Source organism: Herpailurus yagouaroundi, unplaced genomic scaffold, assembly GCF_014898765.1.
Source record: "Herpailurus yagouaroundi ecotype Mexico unplaced genomic scaffold, PumYag 159, whole genome shotgun sequence".
NCBI classification, from domain to species: domain Eukaryota; kingdom Metazoa; phylum Chordata; class Mammalia; order Carnivora; family Felidae; genus Herpailurus; species Herpailurus yagouaroundi.
Genome location: NW_024412400.1, coordinates 29,726,035 through 29,743,596, shown reverse-complemented (window position 1 = coordinate 29,743,596; position 17,562 = coordinate 29,726,035). Strand labels below are relative to the sequence as shown.

The window sequence follows — 17,562 nt, the reverse complement described above, 5'->3', positions numbered from 1 at the left end:
GGACAACAAAATGTAATATAGTAACAAAAAAGGTACATTTCAACGCTTTAACTTTGGTGAAGAGTATCCACTGCTTCCATTCCAGATGTCTTTTTAACATGCAGAGTACTCTGCATTTATCAAATGGGAGTTTTACCCGAGATGAGATTATCATCCTCCCACAGCAACGGAGGCATGACATCAATTCACCATTTTCAAAAACAGAGACTAGGTTAAAGATTAAGAATAAAAACTATGAGGGAGGTGGGGGAAAAGGAATAAAGACTATCAGACTCCAGAATCCATATATTTACTTTTTATTGAATTTGTTAATGTTACAGAGTTCTTGCACTGCCAAACCATGCCTGAGAATTCAAAGAAAGAAATGGTACAATGGACAGCCTCACCCACCCATCATACAGTATATTAAAACTTGATTCATGTGCATTTTTATAATTTCACAATCTTTTAAAAAGTTATAACAAGAGTTGGAACTTTATATCTCCCGCAGGTCTTCAGATTTCTAGCGTAGTATGCCATTAAATAAAAGTTGTGCATATTCATCTCAGTTCATTCCTCAATAACGTAACCCCCAACAAAATTTTGCTGGAAAAAAAATGCATACTTTTCAGGGGAAATATGTGGCTCAAGGTCCAAGAGACTATTTGTTAAGATTTTTGGTTCCCAAACGAAGTCTTCAGTTTAACCAAGAATCCCTTGTTTCTTGCTTAATCATCCAACCTCTCCTTGGCTGGCTCAGCTACTCGCCCCAATACACCGGAGGCCAGGCATCCTGCCTGCCGCCTCCAACAACGCCGTTAGGGCCCAGGTGTGGTGGGCAGGTCCTGTCAGGAGATACTGTCAACTCCCAGGAGCTGATTCCTGCACTGACACTTTCATCAGACTAAACTCCCATAGGAGATGCCCCCACACAGGAATAGTTCTACTCGCTCGTTTGCTTCACTCTTGCCAGTAGCAAGTCTGCAACTCCTGCATTTGGCAAAGGGATTTATTATAGAGAAACCCAGACTCTGCATCAAGCAGTCACATACCACTTTGAAGTATTTCTATTGAACCAAAGATACAAAACTAGTAAATTACCAGACTATCTCATTAGATGGAAAGACTTCTCAGTAATCCTGGGTAGCTTCCTGAAGTCCCTTTAAGGACTAAAAATTACTGGATAGTTTAAGCTGTAATTATTAAAAACAGAAGTGCTACATCACCTGTCCCTCTCGCCCCTGACTCTTCAAATGAACACAGATATACCAAAAGGTTGAGAACAGAGCTAAGCTGGCACAGTCATTGCATCTACGGAAGGTCCAATACCTTAACAATTTGGGCACAAGTGTATCTGGAAATCTTGTCAAAGATCACGCAAAATCCGTGAAAACCCAAGTGGGTTTTAGGTGAAGGTTCTGCTCACGTTGCTCTGGATTTATAAGGACAGGTCAGTGGATCACGTGGCCTGAGCAGAGCCCTTACTCTTTCTACTGCAGTTTACTGTACAGTTTAGACCTGATCAGAGGAGGCTTTAGCAGCACCTGAAGGAGAGCCCCCTGCATCCACTGCCCTTTACACCAAAGGCTATTTGGTTCCACTCTAGGGATTGGCAAATTTCACGAGACGTTTCACAATCCTAACGCATATTTCAGGTTACTTATTCAACCAAGCAATATGCTCTGTCAAAGAACTTATTCCAAAAAAAAAAAAAAAAAAAAAAAAAAAAAGGCCTTAATGTGGAACACAGAAAAAGCACTACCCAAATAATAAGAAATCACTAAAAGAAGAAAGATCACTCCCCCCCCACCAACCTCCTTTCCCACTGGGTGGACCCAAGTTTGGTTGAATTTAACTTATGGTTACCCCAGGATACAACTCAAAGTTTAAACTATAAAATCACAGCCCTACTACACAGATTATCTGAACACAGGAGTTCTTTTGAGAGCGGCACGTTCCAGGAAGTCTAATACAGCCCACTACAGAGTATTCCTTAAGGGTGGGGCACAGGACAGGTTAATTAAGGTCACTTAAATCTTCATCTTTTACAGCAGATCAGAACCGAGATGGCTGACTTTCTGCAGGATTTGATAGGAATCCAGGAGAGCTGGTTTCAAGCTTCACACCGACACTTACTAGCTGTAACCTTCGTGTCCAGAAGTTGTGATCCACAAGAAGTCCGCGACGAGTGCAGCAAACCTGAGGTAGTCAGCCCTTACGAAGGCTCAGTATCTGAACATAAAAAGATTTTGAAATGACCACTGGCTGCAGTTTGTTTTTGTACTTGCAGAGTAATAATGAAAGAACACTGCTGAATCTAGTTCACGCATTTATAGAACAATGAGACTCCCCCTACATCCAATACAACACAAAGAGCAGTGTGACACTTATGCTTCCATAGTGCAATAGGGACGGTCACTTATATCGAGTGGTCTGCATCGGCCGCGGGTCCAGCAGAGATCAGATGATGAATGGCTGTTCCTGGTGGTTAGCTGTGGTCTAGTTACCTTAGAAGGGTTAGCAAAGACCATTCCTTAATTGTACTGTGTGTGGCTGCTTTTCTGATTTTCAAGCACAGCATACTGGTTGTCTAGCTGAAGTTTAAGGGCCTGGTTTTTTGAAACCTCATCCCTACCTCTAGTTTTGTGTCTTACTACTTCAAAGCTCTTCTCCATTTCTTTATCCCTAAGGGAAAAGAAATGTAATCAGTAAATATTTCTTTTTTGCTGGGTTGTTGTGTAAACTCTTCCTCAAATTAAAAAAAACCAACCAATCAAAACAAAAACAAAACAACCCCCCCCCCCCAAAAAACAAGTCACCCCTTAGAAGTATCCTGAGGGAGGAATAGGAAGGGAAACTGGCACAGATATCCCCTGCTTCCTGAAAGTTCCTGTTACACCAGATGCTTTTACAGAAGACGTACATTAGGATGGCAACAGCCTTTTCCCGTAACAGTGAACATCTCTCCAGATTTCTTTCAGGTAGCAAAAACGCGCACTAACATAGGTCTTCCTGTAAAAGTGAAGAGTAGTGCAAACTTTCAGAAAGTGAGGGATCCTCTCTGCTTTACGCCATTCTGACTAAGGAATGCTCTGCTTTTGACAGGGGAAAGTTGCACATAAAATCATCATCAAATCATTTTCTAGGCTTCAAAGGAACAGAAAACATGAGTACTGAGGCTCTATGGTGTTGTTTTCTGTGGTGGCAAATCTATTTTGGGACCAACTTGAAGACAACTGGAAAGTCAAAAGGCTATCTAATGACACGGTGATTCCTTCTAAGAGTCACTTTTATTTTTAGCAAACAATAAATAATACCTCTCTTTCTTTATGCATAAGGGCAATGGTTTTCTTATTCAAGTAAAGTTCTACTCATCATTCAATGATTTCTCCTCACTTCTTCCTTATGGGAGTGGGTCAGATAAAGTGGAGGCTTAAATTAGGCTCTCAGAGGCAAAAAAGGCTTGGATTTACTTTAAAAAAGTTACTCCCCGCCCCCCCCCCAACAGTATTTCCATCTAATGTCTTTTACATTTCTTCCCGTTTTATTTACTTTAAAAAATTCATGTCCCTAAAAAAGGTGTGGATGTGCCAAATGTGGTCATTTAACTCCAGGTAGCATTCATTTTAAGTACCTGCTGAAATAAGATTATTTTAATATTAGATTTATAAATGCCAACATCTTTCATCTATTCACATCAACTGGGAATACAATGAAAATACCGCTCTTACATTTCTAGTTTCCATGTTAGAAAGAATTCTAAACTAGGCATGACTTGTCATAGCTACAGAACAACATATAAACCAAGGATAAAGAGACCTGGTCTCTTGGTGCTCTTTCCCCACAGCCCCCTCCAGCCCTCCCCCTTTCCAGCCCTAAGGCATGTAAGTCCTACCCTAATTCTCAGCTGCCTGTCAGCTGTGGCCTGGGCTTTACCTACAAGAGAACGACCCCCCTCCCCCAGCCCAGGTGGGTTCTCCCATCTCCTACATCCCACTCCCTGGCCAAGGGACAGAGCACGCCAAGATAAAAAGGCGAGAGCTGGAGTACTTACTTCCGGCTTTCTACATGCTTGGCAGTGGACTGCAGGGACGGGAACTGTGTGTCACTGTAGATTTCTGGTGGGCCTTGCGGTGTTTTCCTTGTTGTGGTTAACCTGGCTCCAGGGGGCCTATACACACCGCTAGTCATTGCTGGTTCTGGGGTTTCTGTAACTGACATTTCATAACAGGTTAGAGAAACCATTCAAACGCCTGGCATTTTAATAAGCTATTCTCACATTCCCAATCATTTGATAATTACAGAAAAAACAATACCTACATGACAGTCTCTGGAAAACAGAAAGTTACCTGAGAGTCTGAAAGCGGAAATACTCTTATTTTTCTAGGGTAGTCTAATTTTTCTCCCATGTACAATTTTAATTACCTATGTAAATGAGTTCTTTCTAGACTTCAACTTACTGCAAGTGGGAAAGAAATCTGCTGGACCTGGGAGGCAGGCCCAGGAGGGACTGCCTTTCAGAGTATGACCATGTCAGCCCTCAGTATATATATCGGCAATGTGGATAATCACCTCTTTACCTGGTAAATAAGATGCCAGTATAAAGAATTTACTTACTAAAATGCTTGTGTATATATTTTTAATTCTAAAAGACTAGTAAAAAAATATACTCGATACCCTTAATTTCACTGTCATATCATCAATGGATCTTGTTTTATAAAACACAGGAAAAGCAGGAAAAAACTAAACCGCTGAACAGCCTGAAGTCTTCCATGATGGCTAACATTTTGGGGACAGAGCCTTCTGGCTTTTTGCTATGTTATCATTTTTTCTCCCCATTCTCAACATAGATTCAGTATTTTACATGCTGTTCCATTTATCAAAAACTTCCTTTCAAAGAAAAGCCTACATCATTTATTAGCTGCAACATAATGCATAATGCATAAAGGGTTATTGTCTCATATGGCTTTTAAGTAAGCGTGGGAAAGCCATAATATAACACCATTCATTAGTTACTAAGCACCTGCTATGTGTCAGGTACTGTTCGTAGTGGGCATACAAACGTTAAGGACCGGCCTTCGTGAACTGTATATTCTTGGCAACTAGCCACATGCAGCTATTTAAAATGAAAGACTTAAAAATTCAGTTCCTTGGTTGTATCAGTCGCATTTTAAGGACTCAATAGCCGCATATGGCTAGTGGCTACTATAGGGAACAGTGCTATTCCATCACTGCAAAAAGTACTATTGGACAGTGTTATCCCAGAGTAAGGAAATCAAATATGTGAAAATTGGTGCCATACCAAAAATTAAGGTGGCGGAAGGGTCTGTCCAGGGAACACATGATGGGTAGGGACTCAGTGACGAGTGAAAAGTGAACAAGGCCTGAAAGGAGGCCAACATATTGAGTTGGTAAACAAGCCAAATCAGGTCTGACACTGATCTTATAAACGTTTTACTGGAACACAGCTACACTCAATGGGTGTACGTATGGTCTATGGCTGCTTTTGTGCTGTAACAGCAGAGCTGAGTAATTAAAATAGTCTTCTGTATGGCCCTCAAAACCTAAATTACCTACTATCTGGCCCTTTACAGAAAAAGTTTACTTAGAGACTCCCAATATAAAGGAGAGAATTCAGGCTGAAAACATATGCACAAGGGCCTGCAGCAGCAATGTGCCTGGTATGTCCAAGGAACAGAGTGAGCAAGGACCTGACTAAAAGACAAAATCAGAAAAAGAGATCCCAAGACAGGCATCTAAGGTGCTGCAAGTCTGAGAACTTCAGCTTCTATTCTGATTAGAGGGGACACCAATGGAGGCTTGTCAACATCTGAGACACTTTCAGGTCACATTTGAAATGATCACTACACTGGCCACTGGCTGCGTTGGGAACAGTGTACGTAGGGAAGCAGGCCGCCCACTTAATAGGTTACTGCAGTAATTCATATAATGTTGTTTTGGGGTCAACTCTATGTGAAGGGTTCAGTTTTGGATATGTGAATATTGAGGTGCTGGGTACATGGTTAAGATCTATGTGTTTGGAGGTCAGGGGAGATCTGAGTGGATGTGAATTCTGGAGTCACTGGCATGTGGAGATTGCCAGGGGAGTAAGGCCACAGAGAAGAGAGTGGCAAGGGCTGAGCGCTGGGGATGAGTATCACTTAGAGGCAGGGAGGAAGAAGAGACCCCAGCCAAGGAGTCTGAGAGCCAACCACTGAGGAAGCAAGGAGACTGTGGTGTCCTGGAAGTCAATAGAAGAGTGTTTCAAAGGGGTGATGAGCTACAGCAAATGTTGAGGATGGGGAACATCGAATGAGGACAGAGACTGGGAAATGGAGTTTAGCAATGCTGAGGTCATGAGGGATCAGTGACAGATGCAGTAAAACATGTTAAGAGCTCTGCTGTTAGCACAGAACCTGTTTTGGAAACTGTCCCTCCCCGCCCCCCCCCCCTTCTGACCCTCCCTCACATGCCCTCAAAAATAAACACAAAGTTGAATGGAAAAACATAACACAGTAAAGTACTAAAAAGGATGCAAAAATGTTGACACACAGTAGTTATCTGTGATCTCTGGGCAGTTAAGATTTGTTATTCTTTGTATTATTCTGTATAAAAAACGAGTGATAAAATCTGCCCTTGTGAGAATTCATGCTTCAAGACAATAAAATGGGGAGAAAAAAAGAAACACAGGTGGAAACACAGGTAACTCAATTATCCATTAGCCAACTGTCAAAAAGTAAAACAAATGACTTAAATATTTAAATTTGGCAAGTTAGTTTACATATAAATGTAAGAAGCCTACAGAAAAGCACATATCTTAACTTCCAAATTCCTTTCCTAAGGATGTAAAAATCTTTAAACAGACATATACAAACCTCTCCCCCAAGAACAGAAAGGAACCCCTCTCATTCTACCACAGCATTCATTCAGTTGAAAGCTAACCATATGTAAAACCATACCTAGACGTCTTCATGAAAATAAAACATTAAGATTACCAATTACTGCAGCAGGAGGTGCCTGTACCGGAGCGGTTTTATTCCAGGGGCCGGAAGATTTTTCGACACCACCACCACCACCTCCACCTTCTTCCCAATTGTCACCTGGATCTTCTCTTTTTTCATTATCTTCTTCTTCTTTTTCACTATTGGAAAAGCAAATGAGGAAATTCAATTATAAATTTTTTTTTAAATGTTTTATTTCTGAGACAGAGAGAGACAGAGCATGAGTGGGGGAGGGGCAGAGAGAGAGGGAGACACAGAAGCCAAAGCAGGCTCCAGGCTCTGAGCGGTCAGCACAGAGCCGGATGCGGGGCTCGAACTCACAAACCGTGAGATCATGACCTGAGCCGAAGTCAGTCGCTCAACCGACTGAGCCACCCAGGTGCCCCAGGAAATTCAATTATAAAACCACCAGGAAAAGTGTCAATCCAAACCCTTAGTTCTATCAATGCTGATATCCATGTGACCCTTGAAAAGTCTCAACCTCTTCAGAGCCCCAATCCCCCACTTGTTTAGCACTGATGGTAAGCATTATTTTCAGGGATGAAATGATTTTTGGAAGTTGTGTGTCATTGGCTAATTGTTTAGTACATATCACAAAAAACTCTCAAAATTAGAATTCACATTCCAATAGAGAAAACGAATCTGCGTTCAGTATTTACATCACTGCTACAAGACTTTTTAGTGCCAGTCTCTACTGTGTGACACAGGGAATATATCTAGAACTGGTCCCGATCACCAGATATGTCTGTCACCTGTTTAAAAAAGAAGAGAATACAAAAACTCAGTCTTCGGCTTTACTAGTGATTATAAATGTGACACATACATCATGGTAACACACCATCCTAAGACTGTCTGCAGTGGTTTTAATGCCAATTTCTTATTTCTTTATTCTTTATTGGCTGGAGTCAGAAATCAGTGAGTTAACTGTCAAATCTAACTTCCTTTCTGCAGCTATTTGTCCTTGCTGATGCCACCTCTGGCAGACTACCAACCCTTCCATGAATCACGTTCTATGACAATGGTGGTTTTTCCTAGAACTTCAGCCTATCAACCTCCCTCTTCTCTCCTATTGAAAAAACAGGATGTTGCCTAAAGCTGTCCCTGGCCTTCCACGTTTAAGACATGTCTCCCTTTGATATCTAATCAGTGATCATGGCTGTAACAATGTACAGATGACTCCCACCCTACCATGTGACCTTGGGATCATCATGGCCTCTCTTGGCTTCTGCAAAAGGACATCTAAGTGTGCTTTCCTTCCATTTCAAGGGAAGTCCTGGCTATAAGACAACCTTCTTGAATAACTAATGGTCTCCTTTAAAGACACACACAAATAATTTCAAAGACAATGTCCACCAAATTTAGAGGTCTAGGGTGGCAATCAGGAAGGGGTGAGGGGAACAGACGCATCTTCAATCTGCATCTGTAGCACAATTTTACTTGAGACTATAGTTCAAGAGGAAAAAAGAACAGAGAATATGGCCAAGCCACCTTTCAGTTTCCCTTTCTGTTAATATATAATAGAATCCAGTGCTGCTGTTTAAAATGTTAGGCCTATACTAACATGACAGTAATATTCAATTCAATGTCAATTAAACCAAGGACTTACTAAAACAAAATCTATATACCTAATATTAAATAGGAAGTTATTTTAAAAATGATTTTAAATTTATTTATTTTTATTTTTTATTTTGAGAGAGTGTGTGTGCAGCAGAGGGGCAGAGAAAAAGGGAAAGAATCCCAAGCAGGCCCAGCACTGTCAGCTTGGAGCCTGATGTGGGACTCCATCTCATGAACCCTGAGATCATGATCTGAGCGGAAATCAAGGGTTAGATGCCAAACTGACTGAGCCACCCAGGGACCCCTGAATAATTTTTTTTTTTGTAATATTTAAAGAAGTAGCTGGGTACTAGAAAGCGTGATTTTATTTTTGTTCATGCAGCACGTAGTTATGAGCAGATTCTAAAGCCAGACTGCCTGGTTCTGCCACTTACTAGCCAGGAGACTGAGTATAGCACTTAACTTTTGTATGCCTCAGTTTCCACAAATGTAAAATGGGGAGAACAGTAAGATTAAGTGAGTTAACAGACACAAAGCACTGAGAACAGTGCCTGGCATATACTAAGCAGTTAAGTGTTTACTATTACCTGCTTTTTAATATTCATTTGAGCTTTCAAACAAGCAGCACAGATGCCACCGCCTTATTAAGAAACAACTAAGATGGAACAAAACTCAAAATTTCTAAAATCCACAACATGAACATGTTTTTTTTTTTTTTTTTTGGAAAAAAAATGTTCTTTTTAAATGGACTTAAGCTTATTTATTTATTGAGAGAGGGAGAGAGAGAGTGCGTGCACGCACAAGCGTGCGCCGGAGGGGCGGAGAGACAGAATCCCAAGCAGGGTCCACACTGTCAGTGCAGAGCCTGATATAGGGCTCTGACGTGAGATGATGACTTGAGCCAAATCAAGAGTTGGAGACTTAACCAACCGAGCCACCCAGGCACCCCTTAAATGGATTTTTAAAAATAGAAACCAAACACTATAACCTTGTTTTCTAAAGTTTATATGTGGAATGAATGACCAGGTAAGGACAGTAAGGTCCTAACTTATCTAGGAGTCTAACAGTGGTATCCAATCATTAGTACTGTCCACCACTCCCCATTTTTTAAAATTCACTTCTGAACCCACCAGCAATGCAGTTACACTTTAATACTGGTTCATGAGTTAAAAACATACGTGTTATATACCTAGTTACATCAGACTTGTTAGTAATGTTGCAGCATCCCAATCCAGGCTAGACAAGAAGATCCCCACAAAGATTTAAGAACATTCATGGCACTTGTATTGTCATATATACCCTAAGGTATGTTAGCTTTCATTTCAGTTGGTCATCTACATTTTGAAACAGTTAACTCAGCAAAATATGCTGAATCACTATTTTTCAAATACATATACTGGACTCTTAAGACAGACTTTTCTTTAAACTGCTTTTATATTTGGTGATTAATACATCTAAATCCCAGAATTATCAGCTTGTAGTAAACAATTAACTAAAAACCAAAAAATTCTAACACTGATAATCCCTGAGCCGAATGGATTATGGATAATTCTAATACATTTCTTTATGCTGTTATACTTTTCAAATGTCCTTAATGTATAGTTTTTGTAATTCACAATAAAACATTAAATAAAACCCCCAATTTGGTCTGACAGAATACTGAGGGTCCACTGTAAAAGAAGGTTCCTTTACTATCTAGTGTTTATTACCTGTTCACCCTCAGAGACAAGTGAAGAACTGAATCACTAATCTAAAAATCCCATTAAATTATAAACTATTCCTAAGAAATAAGAGTGATTTGTTTAATTCAAAGAATTGTATATCTGTAATAATAAACACAAGACAACTTAATATTTTGGTTTCTTAACATTCTGAAGTATTAGTTAAATGAAACATTGGAAACTGTCTAGTCAGGACCCTTCATCCAACAGAGGGAACTAAGGCCCAGAGATGCTAACAGCCTTGCCAAAATGCCATAGTACTAAGGGCACGGTAGAAATGATTTAAATATCTGATTACTTTTCTGCATTTACACACTCCAGGAAATGTCAAATCTCTAAATACTGTAGTAAGACAAATGTTGCAAAGAATTATTCCCACAGAAGTCAATAGGCTAAAATTGTGTTTGACCCAAATAAAATATACATAGCTTCTCATCAGCTAAAATTCACATTTCCAAACACTACTCTCTGCTACGTGTAAGTATATTATCACAACTTAAAGTATACAGTCTTAAATATGCAAAAGTCCATAAGGCACTGTTGGTCGTAAGGCGGAATGATGATGCTAGCAAAGGGAATATTTACAGAGCATCTAGGAGGCCGGGAAGTGTCCTACCACCTTGCAAAGTTAAACCTCACAATACCACCAAAGCAGGCAGGAGGCTCACTGACACGGAAGGAAACTGACACTTGGACATTAAGTCCCTCCCCCAGAGCTACAAAGTAGGGGAGCCAATCCCTGGGTCTCCAGAGCCCATATTCTTTCATGTTGCCTCTTTCATTTTATCCTCTTTAGAGCTCTAATATCTGACACAGAAATTTTCTCTATGTTGAGAAATTCACTTTCAGGAAGGTTGATCAGGATTATACATCCTGTAGCAGTTTATTAATAAAAATGGAACATTCTTACCTCTTTATCTCAAGGGACATTACAGGAGAATTTATGCATCCCAACGCTAGGATTTTAGTAGCTGTGCTTCTATGAGAATGGTAGGTACCTCCATTGGTTTGACCCTATTATCGAACCACTGTTAGACAACGGCAAAATGACGGACATGCCCGATGAGCTATGCCGGCAGCCTAAAATGGCACTGCACCTCCTCCAAAGACTTTCTCAACCTCTTCACGGCAGACCAAGCGTCTCTCTCCTGTGTTCCACAGCACCCTGCACATCACTGAAATGATCTACTGGTGTTTAGTAGAGCAGGACTTATTTCTTTTTTATTATTGTTTTTTTAATATGAAATTTATTGTCAAATTGGTTTCCATGCAACACCCAGTGCTCATCCCAACAGGTGCCCTCCTCAATGCCCATCACCCACTTCCCCCCCCACCCCCATCAACCCTGTTTATTCTCAGTCTTTAAAAGTCTCTTATGGTTTGCCTCCCTGCCTCTCTAACTGCCCCCTCTCCCTTTCCCCATGGTATTCTGTCAAGTTTCTCAGGATCCACATAAGAATGAAAACATATGGTATCTGTCTTTCTCTGTATGACTTATTTCACTTAGCATAACACTCTCCAGTTCCATCCATGTTGCTACAAAAGGCCATACTTCATTCTTTCTCATTGCCAAGTAGTATTCCATTTTATATATATAAACCACAACTTCTTTATCCATTCATCAGTTGATGGATATTTAGGCTCTTTCCATAATTTGGCTATTGTTGAAAGTGCTGCTGAGCAGGACTTATTTCTACAACCCTGATGTCTGGCACACTTCAGTCACACTAGTATTTGCTACAATTGAATCCAGCTTGGATGCAGGAATGATTTCTTGAAAGAACAACTTAATCAGCTCTACTTAATGGGTTTAAAGGTCTACATCTCTTAAGAAGGTTCCTAAAAACACCCACTGGGCTCCAAGAGCTCAATTCTTTATTTAAAGATGACAAATGCTCAACATTTACTTCAAATATTAAATGAAATCCTTCTTTCTCCCAAAAATCCATTTTAAAGAGAGGAGAGGCCACAGGTCCTACCATCAACCAACAATCTAAGCTCCAGTATTAGGTCCCTTTTTTTTTTTATCACCATCCCAATGGCACCCCTCCAAAGAACTTGTCTACAAACAATGATGACCTTGAATACATCTATTAACTTAGACACAAAATTTGACACAAGCTCTTATAATACTTTAAAAAATTTTTTTAATGTTTGTTTATTTTTAATTTTTTTTTTCAACGTTTATTTATTTTTGGGACAGAGAAGACAGAGCATGAACGGGCGAGGGGCAGAGAGAGAGGGAGACACAGAATCGGAAACAGGCTCCAGGCTCTGAGCCATCAGCCCAGAGCCTGACGCGGGGCTCGAACTCACGGACCGCGAGATCGTGACCTGGCTGAAGTCGGACGCTTAACCGACTGCGCCACCCAGGCGCCCCTAATGTTTGTTTATTTTTGAGAGAGAGAGAGAGAGAGAGAGAGAGAGAGAGACAGAGCATGAGTGGGGGAGGGGCAGAGAGAGAGGGAGACACAGAAGCCAAAGCAGGATCCAGGCTCTGAGCAGTCAGCACAGAGCCCGACGTGGGGCTCAAACTCACAGACCGTGAGATCATAACCTGAGCCGAAGTCGGATGCTCAACCGACTGAGCCACCCAGGCGCTCCAAGCTCTTATAATACTCTTGGTAATTAAATCTTGAGCTAGTTGGTAAATGTGAGACAGGATGTTAGTATGATATGTTTGTTACTACTGAAAATTTCTTTTTAAAAAAGATTTTAAGTAGTCTTGATACCCAACATGGGGCTTGAACTTATGAGATCAAGAGTCGTATGCTCCACCAACTGAGCCAGCCAGGTGCCCCTCAAAAATTTTCTCTCTCAAATGCTCACTTATCTTCAATAAAGGTCCATGAAGGCTAACCTACCTGAGGAGTAGTGTCAAGAACTTTAAGGTGATATGCCATACCTGCAGCGGACTGAAGATAAAGCAAGTAAGGCAAAAATGATCAGTAGATCTAAGCAAAAAATAAATGGGCACTTATTTTACTATTCTTGCAACTTTTCTGAGGTTTCTAATGTTTCAAAGCAAAAAGCTAGATGAAAAAATTTATAAGTCTGAAAATTTCAAGTTACTTAAATTTTTTTTTTAACGTTTATTCATTTTTGAGAGACACAGCACAAGCAGGGGTGGAGAAGAGAGGGAGACACAGAATCCAAAGCAGGCTCCAAGCTGTCATCACAGAGCCTGACGCAGGGCTCGAAATCACAAACTGTGAGATCATGACCTGAGCTGAAAGTCAGATGCTTAACTGACTGAGCCACCCAGGTGCCCCCTCAAGATACTTTACGTCAATTTCCAAAGTTTCATATTCCCTTATCTCATTCTGAGATGGCAAGGCTGCCTCTCAGACAGAAAAAGGTAACAGATTAAAGGCATAAAGAACCACCCACCCCAACTTCTCAGAGAAAAGATATCTCATTTCTCTGCCCCCTTCTAAGGGTTTCTGCCTAAAAAGTAAGACCAAGCTACAGAAGACAGTAACTGGAAGTCGACAGCAGTGTTTAATGCTCTTGAGAGAGGGATTTTTGTTTGTATGGTTATACTAATGCCAACCCGAACATGTAATTTTCTCCTATTAAGTCCACTGTGAACTGACTCACCAAAGTCTATCAGACATGATAATCTTATGCATCTCCACTACCCTCTCCCTCAAATCTTGGTATTATAAACCAGGTACCTCATGGTTAAATAACAGAAATTCTCAACACTGAATCATCCTAATTTACCTACTGAACAGAGATGATTAATGTCACCAAGTGGGTATTTTACAAATACCCTGCTCAAAAATCCTCACAACAATCCTAGCATGTCTCAATTTTGTAGATCACAACCAACATTCAACAACCAACCAGCTTGCCCAAGGTCACACATAAGCGGCAGGCTAAAATGCAAACCCGAGTTTGTCTATCTCCAAAGCCCATGTTTTTGAGACATTATCATCTTCACCCCACTTAACTGAGTAACCTACTTCCATTCCTATGAACCAAACTGTCTTTCCCTGGGGACCCCAACCCAATTGAGTTTCAGTGTCAAGAAAATTTAATACAAAGTTTACAAGGTTTTTCAATATATAAAGTGAAAATATTAGTCATTATTATTAAGCCTCAGATGACAGGACTTCTCACACTCAAGTTTTTCCTGAAGGCTGTTAGATTCCTCTTTATTGAATGATTTATGAAGGGAATGGAAATATAGACTTTAGATTCCACAATGACGGGAGGATCCACAAAAACAGCTTCCTGAAGGTAGGTTTTTCAATGTTAGCAGGTTAGGGGAAGACCTGTGGAGGACCACTTAGGAGAAATGACTACATGCTAAGAATAATGAAAAAACAACATAAAAGCTGGCCTGCTTCAGGTCAAGCAGAACTTTAACACTCATACTAGCCTAGCTGAGATTTACCTGTGCCCCTAGCAAAGGTGAAAGAAATGACTTAAGAACTATTTCATCACCTCTGAAGTAGCCAAAAGTAACTCTGAATATGGGTACGGAATTTAGAGTCAATGACAGAAAAACAGGTAATATCCTCCATAATAAAACAAAATCAGTTTCTTGCATTCAGTGAATTTGAAACCTTTCTCCCTCAGAAAGCGCTACTCTTGCTCAGTAAGTTCACTTACTGTCATCCTTCCTGTCCATTCAAATCTACAGAACGTGCAGTCAAGGGCCTGTGGTCAAGCAAGGCAGACCTAGAGCCTTATTCTACAGCCAAACAGGAACGACATACGCAGGCAGTTCTACAACCCCCCAGTGATTAAGAACTTCACAATACCTCCTCTTCATTTTTACAGGGCAAGCCCTGGGGAAAAGAGGGATATTCTCTCTTCTTAAAAAAAACAAAGTTTATTTAGACAGAGTGAGGGAGCGCACACATGGGGAGTGGCAGAGAAAGAGAGAGAGAATCCCAAGCAGGGTTCTCAAAGGGGCTCAATCTCACAAACCAACCCTGAGATCATGACCTGAGCCGAAATCAAGAGTTAGTTAGTTGCTTAACCAATGGAGCCACCCAGGTGCCCCAAACAGGGATATTTTCTAAACCACACCTCTTCAAAGACATCTAACACACAAATTCAAGAAGTGGCTGGGAATAATCATGTCTATGTAACATTACTACAAAAGAACTTCAAGAGTGGAAAAACCTCATTTCCTAAAAAGTCTCCCACTATCAGTCAGGTTTCACTTTGGTTAAGCTCATGAAATAATGTGAAAGAACCTAGGACATAATGCCTGGCTATGGAAGGAATGCAACAAATGTCAAAAATATGAGTCCTGGTTTCTGAGTCAGTTACTCAAAGCCGTAAATGTCACCATTTAGAGAAGTCAAAAGGCTGTATTCTGGTTAAGGAAAATTACTTCCGTCAGTGTGCCATGTGGTCACTGGTGCCTACAAATAGCAAACTTTAAACTGGAAGCAGTTCATTAGGATCTCATTTATTTCTTTAAACTGAGATTAAAGAGTTTTTATCTCAAAATGGTGGAACCATATATTCACTTGTTTTTTCTACCTTATGAGCCCATTAAAATATGACATTTAGGGGCGCCTGGGTGGCGCAGTCGGTTGAGCGTCCGACTTCAGCCAGGTCACAATCTCGCGGTCCGTGAGTTCGAGCCCCGCGTCAGGCTCTGGGCTGATGGCTCAGAGCCTGGAGCCTGTTTCCGATTCTGTGTCTCCCTCTCTCTCTGCCCCTCCCCCGTTCATGCTCTGTCTCTCTGTCCCAAAAATAAATAAACGTTGAAAAAAAAAAAATATGACATTTATTTACATGAATCTAAAACAAAATACCATAGATTGGACTGAATATGTTAATTTCAAATACTTTAAGGCAACCAACCCAATTTTTAAAAAAGTCCTGTTTTCTTAAACTTTAAAAAAATAACATGCTTGGACTATCCAATGCCATTCCTATAAAATCCTCAGGAAAATTTATCTACAGTGTTAGGATAGCGGTTATTCTTCGGAATGAAGGCAGTGACTAAAAGCACTTAGGTTTCTTCTGTAGCAGCAATGTTTAGTTTCTTGAACTTGCTGTTGATTACACAGGCTGGTTTCATTGTGTGAACACCTAAAATCCGTATTTCTAAGTATGCTTCACCTACAAAAATATATATGAACTTGCTTATTGGACAGGATGTGAAAACCACGCCGTTCAAGCCACCAATATTAAAAGTAAAAATTTTAAAGGCCACAAAGTCCATTTCATTTTAGCTGTCTCAAATAAGTAGGCAAGCTCTCACAGGATTTTGGAGCTGGCAGCTGATTTGATCAGCATATAGAAAGGACCGCCATCAGAGAGAGGAAGACACAATCCTTACAGCCCTAATAAGCGTATCTAAAGCATGAGGTCACTGTGTCTAGCTGCTTTGGGGCTAGAGAAAAACCAAACATACAACACCTATCCTAAGGGTTATCTAAACACAGTTGTAAGCAGACCATACCTTATTTGCATCGCCTGAACTCTGAGGCCGCTGTAATCAACCTCTTTTTGTTCAAATTCTTTCCACTCATCTTCATCCTGTAAAACACACACCATTGGATCAAGCAAAGCTATTTGTTAAAATACAACAAAGGCAAATATCAGACTATGAAAAGGGGATCAAATATCTGGAACCTAAAGTATAGACTCATTTTCTGGCCAAAGCCCTTACTTGATCCCGGGGCCGGAGGGATCGGAGGGAGGCAGGACTGGAGGACAAACTAGGCTGGAGGACAAACGTGCCCAAGCAGTCAAATTTCTTTTACCTCCACCAGTTCCTTCAAGAGAGCGGTTACTTTAAAAGCAACCAGGTAAAGTGGAATGAAAAAGTCAATAGTAACCCCACAACTAAATGTCTACCTCAATGTAGTCATGAGACTTATTCTGTTACAGGCTTAGAGGCCAAGCCCTGCCAGTTCGAGCTGCCACAAATGCGATTGTTAGAAAATTCAGCTCAGACAACTGGGCTAAAGTCGGAACACCAAATTACTCAAGAGTCTCAGAGTAGACGTCACCCGATAAATGCTGCTCTAGGCCAGGCACTTCGGCCCCAGACCCATTTCTCCTCGAGGGTGCCGCTGTCCGGGTCTCGGTCCCAGCCAGCGACACAAGGCGGAGGGGCGAGAGCGGGCTGGGGGCGAGGGGAGAGTCCTGTGGCAAGAGGGGAGCCGGCCTGGCGTGGGAAGCCCCCGTCACATGGCCAGCCCCCGCGCCCGTCCGCCCTCCGGCCGGCCCCTCCCGGACGCTTCCCCGAGCGGGCGGCCGGCGGGGGCGGGCACATGGGCGCAAGCGCGCGGCCCGGCCCCTCATCCCGGCCCCTCACCTTAGTC

General features: G+C 41.3%; 1 protein-coding gene across 10 annotated transcripts in view; it reads right to left on the bottom strand.

Moving 5' to 3' along the window:
• Positions 1-280: 280 nt before the first annotated feature.
• The window catches only part of CDV3 (CDV3 homolog), a 20,802-nt gene continuing 3,520 nt past the window's right edge, over positions 281-17,562 (bottom strand). Inside the window, exons 1-7 of one of the 10 annotated variants that reach the window (XR_005792067.1) lie at positions 17,248-17,392; positions 16,695-16,771; positions 6,975-7,120; positions 4,034-4,193; positions 2,615-2,664; positions 2,116-2,211; positions 281-585 (exon numbers count right to left, since the gene is read on the bottom strand). Coding sequence is in view for 9 of the 10 variants with exons in the window: in XM_040480215.1 (XP_040336149.1) it covers positions 2,514-2,664; positions 4,034-4,193; positions 6,975-7,120; positions 16,695-16,705 (468 nt within the window). In the remaining variant the exon portion in view is untranslated. Of the gene's footprint in view, positions 2,665-2,862; positions 3,617-4,033; positions 4,194-6,974; positions 7,121-16,694; positions 16,772-17,092; positions 17,118-17,247; positions 17,414-17,562 lie in introns of those variants that run through there. The other 9 variants (XM_040480220.1, XM_040480219.1, XM_040480218.1 and 6 more) reach the window with 9 other exon arrangements.